The sequence below is a fragment of the Astyanax mexicanus genome, chromosome 20 (assembly GCF_023375975.1).
Source record: "Astyanax mexicanus isolate ESR-SI-001 chromosome 20, AstMex3_surface, whole genome shotgun sequence".
In the NCBI taxonomy this organism is placed as follows: domain Eukaryota; kingdom Metazoa; phylum Chordata; class Actinopteri; order Characiformes; family Acestrorhamphidae; genus Astyanax; species Astyanax mexicanus.
Genome location: NC_064427.1, coordinates 3,010,535 through 3,022,976, shown reverse-complemented (window position 1 = coordinate 3,022,976; position 12,442 = coordinate 3,010,535). Strand labels below are relative to the sequence as shown.

The 12,442-nt window shown below is 38.2% G+C and overlaps 1 protein-coding gene across 1 annotated transcript; it reads left to right on the top strand.

The window, feature by feature from the left end:
* Window positions 1-2,933: 2,933 nt before the first annotated feature.
* On the top strand, window positions 2,934-9,857 carry LOC103034687 (uncharacterized). Its single transcript, XM_007250248.4, has 3 exons — window positions 2,934-3,016; window positions 3,957-4,101; window positions 4,909-9,857. The coding sequence occupies exons 2-3, from the start codon at window positions 3,968-3,970 to the stop codon at window positions 7,730-7,732; spliced, it is 2,958 nt and encodes a 985-aa protein (XP_007250310.3). The 5' UTR covers window positions 2,934-3,016; window positions 3,957-3,967; the 3' UTR covers window positions 7,733-9,857.
* The last annotated feature ends 2,585 nt before the right edge of the window (window positions 9,858-12,442 follow it).

Genomic DNA, 12,442 nt, shown 5'->3' with positions numbered 1-12,442 from the left:
CAGGTGTTTCAGTTTCATTGTCCGACCCCTGTATTTTCAGTAACAATGGAACACATTAACACCTGACTAAAACATTAATATTTAAGTGTTTGTAAGATTTGAAAAGAGTTGAGTATGAATTTTGGACCATTCCTCACCTGCGAGTGTGTTTCAGTTCATCAGTAATTCTGGTATATCTTACAAACGCAGCCCTCTTCAGGTCACGCAACAGAATATTGACTCGAAACACGAGTCAAATCCTTCTTTCTCAGCCGTTTCTTCAACTGGTTTGTTTGTGTGCTTTGGGTCGTTGTCTTGTTGTTGCATCACATGACATACGTATCTTCAATTTGAGGTCAAGGACTGCTGCTCTGATATTCTCCTGTAAAACCTGTAAAAGGATTTGATGTTCTGTACCTTCAGATTCGTGGTTTTCTCACTGATTACACGGCATTCGGGCCCTCAGGCAGCAAAGCAGCCGGACCATGATGCTCTTCTCCACCAGGCTTCCCAGTAGGGATGCTGTTTTAATAAGGAGGAGGAGGGTGGCTGTAAAAACAGTAGAAGTACAATATTGCCTCTTATTATCTCTCTCTCTCTCACACACACACACTATCTCTCTCTCTTTCTGTATCTCTCTCTCACTGTATTTCTGTCTCTCTCTCCCAATATGCTACTTTATGTGAGAGTTTACAATATGTTAAAATGAGCAATAAATTATAATTACAATACATTTATAAAGTATTTAATAATGCACATAGTGATATATGAAGGGTGGTTTAGCATGGGTTGGGGCTCTGCCTCTCTCTCTATTGTCTATTTCTCTCTCTCTATCTGTATTTTTCTCTCTATATCTGTATTTATCTTTTTCTCCCTGTATTTCTCGTTTTCTCTCTCTCTCTATTTGTTTTTCTCTCTATATATATCTCGCTCTCTTTCTGTATGTCTCTCCCTCTATCCTATCTTTCTCTCCATTATTTTTTTTTTCAATTTAAAGTAGCTTTATTGGCATGAATTGCAATTAACAGCTTTCGCCAAAGCAAAGTTAATATACAAAAGGTAAAAAAAAAAAAAAAAAAAAAAAAAAAAAAAAAAATATATATATATATATATATATATATATATATATATATATATATATATATATATATATATATAAAACAATACACACTGAATAAGATATTAATAACGTTATTAATAACACTCTCTGTATTTCTCTCTCTCTTTCTGTATCTCTCTCTGTTTCTGTATCTCTCTCTCTCTTTCTGTATTTCTCTCTCTCCCTGTCTCTCTCTCTTTCTTTCACTGTATTTCTCTTTCTCTTTTAGCTTTATTGGCATAGCAAATAATTGAACAAATACAAAAATAATAATCAAATTATGATAAAAAAATAAAGATGCCCAATAAGTTACAATATGTGAAAAAGAGCAATAAATAAATGTACATATAGTTTATTTAATAATGTACATAGTGATATATGTCGGGTGATTTATTGTAGTTTGGGGCTTTGTCTCTCTCTCTCTCTCTCTCAGTGTTCATCAGTTCAGGTTAGTGTCCTGTGGCCGGGTGGTTAATAGGGGTGGGTGGAGGTAACGGCAGGGCTGCTCTGGTGCTCAGGGTGGTTTAATGACTGTAACACACATGTTGAGGTGAGTTTAACAGCTGGCAGATCTAGCTAGCCGGCTAGCCGTGCTGCTCTACTGACGTCCTGCGATCGGGCTGAACTCCCTGTAGACTTCATTAAACCTGCAATCCAACAAAATAACAACTCCATCAGTTCAGTAATACACTGTATAATATTATATACACTGAAACGCCAAGTCCTGAAGTCATGGGATAGCAGTATTCTGAATAATACAGTGGTGCAGTGGGTGGTATTTAGAATCTTGATTTTCTCTACTGTCCTGTAATTGCTTTCCACTAGATTTCGGAGCATTGCTGTGAGAATTTGATTGCATCTAGTGACACAAGGGTTAGGATGTTGCATGAGCATCACCCCACCTCACCCCCATCTCCACAAATCACCCCCTACTCCCAAAATCACCCCCATTTCCTGAGCTGTAGCTCACACCTTGCGTTGATCATGCTTATTTACTCCAGAGAGTCCTAATCTTTTGGCAATAATTCTCTACAGTGAAGAAACTAGCTGTGTTTGTGTGCATTTGCACATCTGTGTCAGCAATAGGTGCAACTAAAAGTAGGCATAGATAAATGCATTCTTTAGAAGAGGAAATTAAAGCAATACTGTATATTAAAGCTATACAGGAATAAGGTGCTGAGTGGTTCAGAAGGCTAACCCCTGCCACTATGATCAGAAGATTGCTGGTTCGAATCCTGGTCATGCAGCTTGCCGTCAGCTGCCGGAGAGCCGAGAGAGCACGATTTGCCTCTCTTGGCTCTCTCTGGGTGGACAACATAGATGGCGCTCTTTCCCCTGATCCTCATCACTCCTAAGGTGATGTTGATCAGCACAAGGGTGCGTCTGTGAGCTGATGTATTGGAACCGAGTCGATGCGCTTTCCTCCTAGCATTAGCATTAGCTGTGATGCTACTCTCTAATGCTGCATCAGCATCAGCTCGAAAAGAGGCGGAGTCTGAGTCTTGTTTGTTTGACTTGGTTCTCCTTATGCTAAAACTTTTGACTGGTACTTTATAACATGTACATAAAAAGTGCTTCCTTCCCCCATTCAGTGTATTAGTCAGTAGTGATGTGTAGTGATGTGCAGTGATGTGTTGATAGGTTATAATGGGAGTGTATGAGTTAATGCAGTGTGAAGATTAGTGCAGTATGTTCACTGTAACACTGTAATTGTTTTTAAATCACCAAACAGTACATCACTGCCAGTCAGTTTCACGGCCGGACAGAGGAGATGCCATCAGATGCCAGCTGACTCGCAGGGCGTTAAAAATAGCCGAGGCGAGGATCTGGAGTCACATGGGGGAGGTTAATTACAGTCGACACTTGGGGATATATAGGAGCTTCCCCCCCGACGCCTGAGAACAAGGTCTGAAATTTGGGCCGGGTACAGTCACACGGGTGAGCTGACTCTTTTATTTTAACAGTTTTTCTTCAGGGTCGTGGCTCTGGTTAACGCTGTGGTTAATTCAGTAGCAGAATTAATTGATGTGCATGCATGAGATGAGGATGAACATGCTCGGTATTGGACGATATGAATCATTTTTTATAAATACATAATAAAAGAAGCAAATTAGGATTTTTAGATTTTTGTGTGGAAATGAATCTTAGAATTATAGAATTATTGAAGTATTTTTTTATGAGATTGCTTTTGCTTTATAGTGCTTTAACCCTACTGTTATGTTCTGGGTCAAATCGACCTGTTTTAAAAAGTTTGAAGATTTTTTTTTATGAAACTTCTTCTGCTTGCTTTAATTAGTTTAATCATATAATATACGCACATAATATAAGAAAAATGATTCATAGTTGCAACCACCCCCTGCGAAGACAAAAACTTTGCAAAAAAATTGCAATGCTGTGTTTTAATGTGTTAATGTGTTTTTTTTTAATGAAACTCCAGACAAACTCCAGTCCAACTAATATTCTTTAATATATATTTATATATTATTCTACTAAAATAAATACATTAATTTACAATGGGGCATATATGCAGCTGAAACAATATAGGGAACAGTCTAGTGCAAAATCCCAAATTCTATTATCAACATTAACATTTTAATATTTTAACATTATAGTCAATATGGCTTTTAGAAAAAAAGCCATAATGTTTTTGGGGAGGTGAGGGTGGGGTGGGGGGGTAGTGTACTATAATACTCTGTGGGCGTGGCCTAAGCTTTCTTTCTTAATGGCTTTATTTTTTTTCAACTTACATTACTTTTACTTTTATACTTTAAGTAGTTTTACACTTTTACTTGAGTTGATATTTTATTAAACTCTATACTATAGTATCTTTACTTCTACCTACAGAGTAATGATTGTGAATACTCTTTACTGGTTACAGGTGCAGCCAAAATGACGGACAAAAATCCAGAGGTGATGGTGTGCGATGCGTCAATTATGAAGAACGTTTGGGAGATCAGGCTCCGGGAGTACGGGCAGAGGATAAAATTGGAGCAAGATAGAATCGAAAAGAGTGCCCTACTGAGGTAAGATCATTATCTGTCTCAGTTTGTCTCATTTTGGCTATTTTTTATCCAAAATCATTACTAATACTGATAATTATTTGATACCTGATTTAACTAATTTTGCTGAGACCAGGACCAATATCCAATTTTAATATCAGTTTGGTGCATCCCTAATTACAGCTCAAGCTATAGTATTTTTTTCCTATTCTTTTACAGAAGTTTTAGAATTCCCTTTGGTGAATTTTTAGTAAGCTTTGTGTATAATGACCTTACTATGATCAATGCCACATATTTCGCTTTCATTTTGTAGCTCGTAATACAGCAGAACAATTTGTAAAACTTCATTCTTTTACAATTTGCGCCATTTTTAAACTAGTCTTAGGTTTTTTGGACTCCCAAGTCCATTTCACCCAGACTTAATATTAGCACCATATATGGTAAAGTGAAAAAAACATTGGTTTTCTTCATCCACATTATGATTTGTCATGGGAGGGATATTGGTCATCAATTTTGAGGATGATGTGTTGAACATCTTCAAAACTTTAGGCAGATCATGGTTTCCCAAGGCTAATTAATGGTCATAGAGATCCCACCTCACAACTTAATTCATTTAATGATTGAAATGAAAATATCTGCTGCTAAAGTATAAAAAGCATTAGGCAGATTGGCCGATTCTTTTCATAATATTAAAAACAACCAATGGAGAGGATAAGAGAGGATAAACCAAAGCTACCATTGAAGCATCAAGAGATAAAACAATTGATTAAATGGTTCACCAAACACCTGCAATTTTGAGTAATCATATTTTTATTATAATTTTTATTACAGAATTAATGAAGATTGGGCAAAGCGCATGTCTGGACATGTAAAACCAAGAAGAGTTGAAAGAAAAGCCAAACCTCCAGAGGAGCTTCCTGCCCAGACCTTCAAACCCAAGCAGGTGCCTCTGGGAAGACCTAGTGGATTTGTGAGCAGTCGACCACAGAAGCAAGTTGACGTAAAAAAAGACACGAAACCAACGAAACAAAGCAAGCTGAATCTGTTACTTAGTCTAAACGAGAAGCAGCCAGGCATGATGGTGTGGACCAAGGCTTGGAAGTTCTCACAGGCTTTACCACAACCAGAACAGATGCCTGCTGCATCAGACTGGGGAACGGCATGGAAGTTCCTAAATATCCAGCCAAAGAATGAAGGAAAATCATGGATGGAACAGGAACGTGACGCCGACGATACCAACAACAACGTTACCTACAACGAGGCTCTGCTTCAGTGGGAGAAGGTTGATAAGACACTGTACTTTCAGACGTTTGAGGAAGAAGACTTGGCTATTCCAGACTGGGAGAAATCCTGGAAGTACACAAAGCAGAGGAAAGACTGTCAAAGTGATGAAAAAACTAATTTAAGACAGAAAAGTCTTGACGTGTTCCAACAGTTCCAACGCTACAATGGGGAACGCTCGTCGTCTGAGTGGAACGAATCCTGGAAGTCACCTAAACCACCAAACGAGGAACACGTTACTTTTGAACGGAAGAGTACAAATAAGGAAGACAATGAAAATGAAAATAGAAACCAAGAAGAAGAACAATCCACCATTCCATGGGGTCAATCTTGGAAGCAGTTCAAGAAACAGCTTCACCTGCCATCAAAATCAATGGGAACATCGATTCCACCTGCCTGGATGGACTCCTGGAGAGTTTCTAAACCTATTTCGCCAAAGCTGCATCAAGAATCAGCAACAACCAGGTCAAATGTATTAGAGCCTCAAGTGAATATGCCTGAGGAGCCATTGGATCCTAAAAGGTACCAATCAATAATGGAAGCTTCCAGAGAAGAACAGTTGAAGAGCAAAATGGAATTGTGGAATTCCCAGCTCCAGGCAAAAGATCCCTTGCCTGTCAATGAGTGGCAGAAATCATGGATGACCACTAAGAATATGTCAGAGTATAAAGAACAACCTATTGAGAAGATGAGTAGAGAAGATAAACCAATGCCAATGCCAATTGAACGTCAAGAAATGAAGAAAGTAGGGTTTGGTAGTGGCCTGCAACAACATGGCCAATTTGAGTTAATTCCATTATTCCCTAAGAGATTCCCTAAGCCTCCACAGATAACAGAACTCTCAGAGCTCTCAAAGGACAAAGAACCTTTCATCTCAAGGTGGAAAGACTCTTGGAAGTCCTTAAAAAAACAACGTAGACAAGACAGAATCCAAAGCAGGCTACAAAGAATGTCCCAACAAGCCCAACAAGTAGGCACTCCTCAAACTTCTCTGAGCGGATGGACTAATTCCTGGAGGTTCACAAACCTAAACCTTAACCAGAATAGCGATCTCTGGCAACAAGGTTGGGCCACTTATTCCCGAAATAGACCTGAAAGGTGGGTTCGAGAAAATGACTTCCCCAATAATGGGCCGACATCGGCTCGTGGATGGGGTGAGTCTTGGAGATCGACAAGACATCAACACCGCGCTGAAAGGGAAGCAACACGCACTGCATCAACCCAACGTCCGTCAACCCAACGTCCATCAACCCAACCTCAACCAGATAGGTTAGAGACTCAGCTTCACCAACAAGAAAGAAGCGAGCATTCTTGCTCAGATTGGGAGCAATCATGGAAGTTCTCAATGAATGAGTATCATCATGACAAACCTTCATCGACAGAGTGGGCAGATTCTTGGAAGTTCTGTAGTTTCCATTGTGAGGATTGGTCGAAACGCCAAACTGAACCTAACAAAGGTCAATGGAAGTCAATAGTGATCAATGGTAGGAAGGGGCTTCACCTTCCTTGTCATATGATAAGCAGTTCATTTGAGGCTCAGGTCTTCAAGCAAAGGTTTCCTTCAAAAGAATGGCAGAATTCATGGAAAATGTTTACTGGAAAGAAACAGTCCAAACCCGGCAGGGACATCCCTCAATCTTGGGATCATTCCTGGATGTTCAATCCCACACAATTCTACCGAAGTTCTAGTGGAAGCGACGATTCGTCATCCATGCAGTGGAGTCAAAGAAATTTAGCACAGTACGAAAGCACTTCGGAATGGGGTCGATCATGGAGGATCGCCAACATCCAGCCTCCGAAGAGCGTCGCTTCATGGTTTGAAGCAGAGCCATGTACATGTTCTCCAACATATATGGTCTTCTGGACGCGATACAAATGCAACGACTGCCTGTTTTCCCTTCTCGCCAAAGAATACGCCAAACTTAAGAAGTGGAGCATTGCCTGGAGGTTCATGAAACTGGAGAGCAAGATCGACATGAAGGCTGCGATTAGTCAAACAACGCCTGAAGACGATTCCATCATAATAAAGAAGGTGATGAAGCCAAAGAAGCCTATGTTTTCTCAAGTGGAAAAAGACAAAGAAGCATCATATCTAAAGAGGTGGGTCGATGCCTGTAAGCTAGCAAAGACTCAGCCACGCCCGAAACGGGAGGTCAAGTCCAAACCTGGTGAAGCGAAGGATGAAGCTCTTAAAGCGATGATTGCGGAATGGGCAGAATCATGGAGATTCGCGTCTGATTCTAAAACTGATGAGCCGGTTAAAGTATCGGTATCTCTTGCTGATTGGGAAGATTCCTGGAAGTTCCTGCTTAGCTCTTATGCACCTCAGAGCAGCCCAAAGATGATGATGGGAAGCCAAAAGGGACGTTCCTAGTTTGTGGCATGGAAACAATATGAATGTATGAGTTTTATAAGGGTCAATATCAATATAACGTGCCTTTTGTGCCTTTCGTGTCCAAGGCATTGTTGTTTCATATATTTCATATATTTCATATAACTCTTGTGTAACAATACATTTTAAGATGAAGATATTTACTCTAAATAAACACTTTATTATTACACTTATATAAAGGAAATTTAACCTTAAACTTCACAAAAGTAAGTTTTTTACATTTCTTTTATACAGTTTTCTGTATAAAATGTTGGGATTGGGGAGTTTGGTTAAGTTATTTAAGCTGTCATCATTGGATAATAACGCCCCTTTAAGGAGGAAATAACCTTTGAGATCATCAGTGAGATCACAACCTTCACAATGCTTTATTTTAAAGTCAGTTTCTACTAAATGTTCAGCTATTAGTAATGTTAATTTCACTTAATATTTCTCATCTCGTTTCAATACTAAGCCTTACTGAGGTAAATCTTAATCTGTGCGCCCTGTTGCGGTAAATGTCCAGGTGATTAAACTATTAATATATATATATATATATATATATTTGAAACAGAACAACAATGTCTGCAACTGTAGCTCATAAGCTGTGTTTTCATAAAATACCAATTTTTGCTAAAATTGTCCACCCTGTTGTGCAGCTTGCCATGACAGGATGGACATATACAAGACAGGAAATATATTAAAATGAAAATATATAGTGATCAAGTGTGAAAATATGATTTATGTTTTAGTTATAAGTCGTTACACATTGTCATGAGGGCCAAAAGGCACGGTATTCTGATAATGACCCATTCGGGTTACAGCAGGTAAATTTAGACGTAGGCTATAAAAGAGGAAGAGCGGTATGTATTACAGACGCGAGCGAGTGAAGGCGTGTGGAATGTCATTTAATTTAGTAATGTATGGAAGCGGCTCCTGTAATCAGAGTGAAATATACTGATCTGATGTCATTATTTACTGAGCTGAGATGAAACGGTTTGTGTTTGTGCAGCTAATAAAGTGTCACCAGAATATAATGAACGCTCCTCAAAGTGCTTTAAAGAACATTAACTCTGAGCAACGACCCAGGCTCACACGATTTTGTCTTTATTTATATATTTATATTATTTTGTTGCATTTCCCTAACTCTGCTGGGGACCTCAGGATTGGAACAAACACACTCTCAAAAAGATAAATTCTGAGTATTCTTAAGTATGCAATTATTTATATATAAGTATTCAGTACTCAAGTATTCATATACTGTAGGTATACATGAGTTATACACATTATGTACTTAATGTAGTAAATATAACGCAGGTTTGTATTATATAGCTGATATAAATTAAATATATAAATTAAATAGTAGTGTCCTGTGCAAAAAGTACTTTTGATCTCTGAACTCTTAAAACTTTATGAATATGAACTTGTTGTTTTCTTTGCATTATTTGAGGTCTGAAAGCTCTGCATCTTTTTTGTTATTTCAGCCATTTCTCATTTTCTGCAAATAAATGCTCTAAATGACAATATTAAACAACAATGTTCATTTTACTCAAATATATACCCATAAATAGCAAAATCAGAGAAACTGATTGAGAGAAGTGGTCACATATTTTTTTCCAGAGCTGTTTAGCTTCCATTGGGATATGGCAAAAGTCATGGGACACTATAATAGTACATGTCTCATGATATGATTGTGTATTGTATGATCCAGTTTTATTGTAACTTGCTTGGTTTTACTCTTGATTATTTTAGCTGTACAGCATCATCCAGCTTGCTTTCTGTGTTGTTTATGGTTTTTGCGTCTCGTTAGATGGTAATAAACCTGAAGAAAGCTCATGCTGATACTCTGTCGTCGATGTAAGTAATGAAAATAGCCTAAACTCTCAAAATATTGAACCCATCCTGAGGTAATTCCCACAAAGTTCAGCTCGAAATACAATTTCTTCTCCTGAATAATTTAGAAAGGCTTAGCGTAAAAGAAAAGGCAAGAAAAACATGCTGTTCAATGACTGGAAGTGAAAGGTATTTCAAAGTTTTAATACCTCAGAGCTGCTTTTGTATGATTTGTGTCTCTACCTCTTTCACTTTATGCAAACAAGCCTAGTAATAAAAACTTGCTTCACATACTTTACATGCTTTATCAGTACTCTTACAGTGCAGCACTGTGTTTTATCATAAGGTTTCTCTAACAGTATCAGTCAAAAAGTCTAATTCCACGTTTTTACTTTTTAACTACATTGTAAATGAACACAGAAGCTATCCAGATAATGAAGGAACACATAAGTAGTCATGTACAGCAGCAGATATAACTCTTCCTCTTCCATTCCCGGACAGGTGCTGATGAGTGCCAGTTTCACCATCAAAAAAAGTGTGTCTTTGCGGTGGCTGCATTGAGGATACTTCTAAAGTTGTTGAAATTCACTTTCAGATTGACTGACCTTCATTTTGTAAAGCCATTTTTGTCTTTACTTAGTTGATTATTTCTTGCTTCTCGTAATCTGGATTAGAACATTACTCAAATATTCACTATTCACTGTATACCTGTAACTCTACCTCTTCACTACTTTACTTTAACTGATGCTCTCAAACATCAACATTAAGAGACAAGAAATTCAAGTAATTAACTCTTGATGAGTAGGGATTTAGAGATGGATGGATGGATGGATAAATATATAGATGATGGAGGGATTTCTACAGATTATTTGAAATACGTATTGTACTTTTTGCACAATTTCTATGTATCACCCATAAGGAGGGAGGGATGGATGGATGAAGGAATGGATGGATGCATGGTTTGGTGGATGGATGATGGGTGGATAGTCAATATGAGTGTAGAGCTACAGGATCTACAGGCCCAGCTGTAGCAACATCTGTAAGTAAATGTGCTGTAGAATCCATATGGAACCAGTAGAACCACCATACCCAACCGTCTCAATCTCATCTAGTATCCAGAGTACTAAAACCTCCCTTCAATTACAGTATGTTTTCCCCTATAAATTCAGTAAAAGTAACTCCAAAATTCCAACACCTCCTTTCTGGTGCATTTTCTTTTCTTTTCTTTTATTTTCTTTTATTTTTTGTTCAATGCTTGCATTACTGCATAGAAACTCAGTGATGCTCTTGGTCTTTCAGCATTGTACACCTTCCTCCAGGTGACCCAGTTTGGCCTGATCAAACCCAAGCTTGTCTCCAGATGGCAACTTAGCTTCTCTGCCCCCAGGGCTTTCCCCTCTCGAGCCAAAGCCACCTTGAATCTCTTTCTTTCGCCTCTCTGGCACTTCAGATGCCTCTCTTCCCCTCCATACCCAGCATGCTTTGGGCTCTAAATAGAGATTGGGCTTTTAAAGCGCCTGCTACCAACCTCGCCAACCCTGACTAAGCAGATCATCATACTTGGTGAGCTTCCTCTCAGGTGCTTCATCCAGGCTCTGTTCCAGCGAGGCTGTAGAAGTATATATTCCAGGAGAAGTATATTCGACTCGCCCGGTGAAATCAGACACCAGAACCGCATAAAGGTCTTAAGGCTGTGGTTGCAGTTTAAGGCGAGAACTTAAGTGGCCTCTTAAAGTCCACCATTAGCTGCCAATCTTCTGCAGAGGCCAGTATTCCTGCTGTTGTTCTTACAGGAGAACATGTTCATCCTTTTTCTTGGTTATAAGTATATTTATGCTTGTATGTGTGAAATGAATGTCTAGGAATATACAGTTGCAAGAGAAAGTATGTGAACTCTTCGGGATTATACTTGGATTTCTGCATAAATGGGTCATTAAATGTGTTCTGATCTTGATCTAAGTCACAACAATAGACAAACACAGTCTGCTTAAATTAAATAAAATAACACACAAAACATTATATGTTTGCATGGTTTTATTGAACACAACATGTTAACATTCACAGTGCAGGGTAAAAAAAAATATGTGAATGCAAATAACTTTTATTTATATAGTGTTAAATCAATGTAGCTGAGAGCCCTATAAATTAAGCAAGAATTGGTCTAATTTTGTTCTAGTTTAGGGGTGGGACAAAATATCGATTTAGCTATGTAACATTTCGATCATATCATATTGTATCGATACATGACACCCAATATCAAACCTTTATTGAATCATAGTTGCTCTAAACTCCCTAAGACCCGCCTCCAATTTAACTTTGACTAAAGTGACTGATCACAATTCGTAGTGTATAGTAAACATAGCTATGATATGTTATATATATTTATAGCCATGTTTATAATGCTTAATAAATCCATTATAAGGTTTATGAGGTACAATAGAGACAACATTCCTAGAAGTTGATCTGCTAAAAGTGTTCTACTGTATTAGTAGGTAATTTTAGTTAATTAACGCTTAATTAATGCTTAAAATGTCTCACGTTTGCTTTTTGACCTGTTTTGTCTCTTGTCTAGTCTGTCTCTTTTTGTCGGTGCTCTGTTTTGGTTTTGTTGTGACTCTACCTTAGCCCCGCCTTGTCATTAATGTCCCCATCTGTATCTCATTTGTATCCCAGCCCTGTTGTTACCTTCACCAGGTGTTTCTTGTCTGTATCTGTGTATATACTGTAGTAAAGTCCCTTTGTTTCAATCGTCCTTTGTCCGGTCTTGTGCATCGTTCATGCTGGTTTTTGGTTATTTCGTCATTAGTTAGCTGTGCCGTTAAAATAGCAATCTGCCAAAGTCAGGGTTAATCTGACTCTTAAACCGAATGACTGATTAGTTTA

Excerpts from the sequence above, each read along its gene's own strand:
- LOC103034687 (XM_007250248.4), top strand. The coding sequence starts at position 3,968 with ATGACGGACAAAAATCCAGAGGTGATGGTGTGCGATGCGTCAATTATG. Across the intron at positions 4,102-4,908 it reads GAAAAGAGTGCCCTACTGAG|AATTAATGAAGATTGGGCAA; the intron begins GTAAGATCATTA and ends TTTTTATTACAG.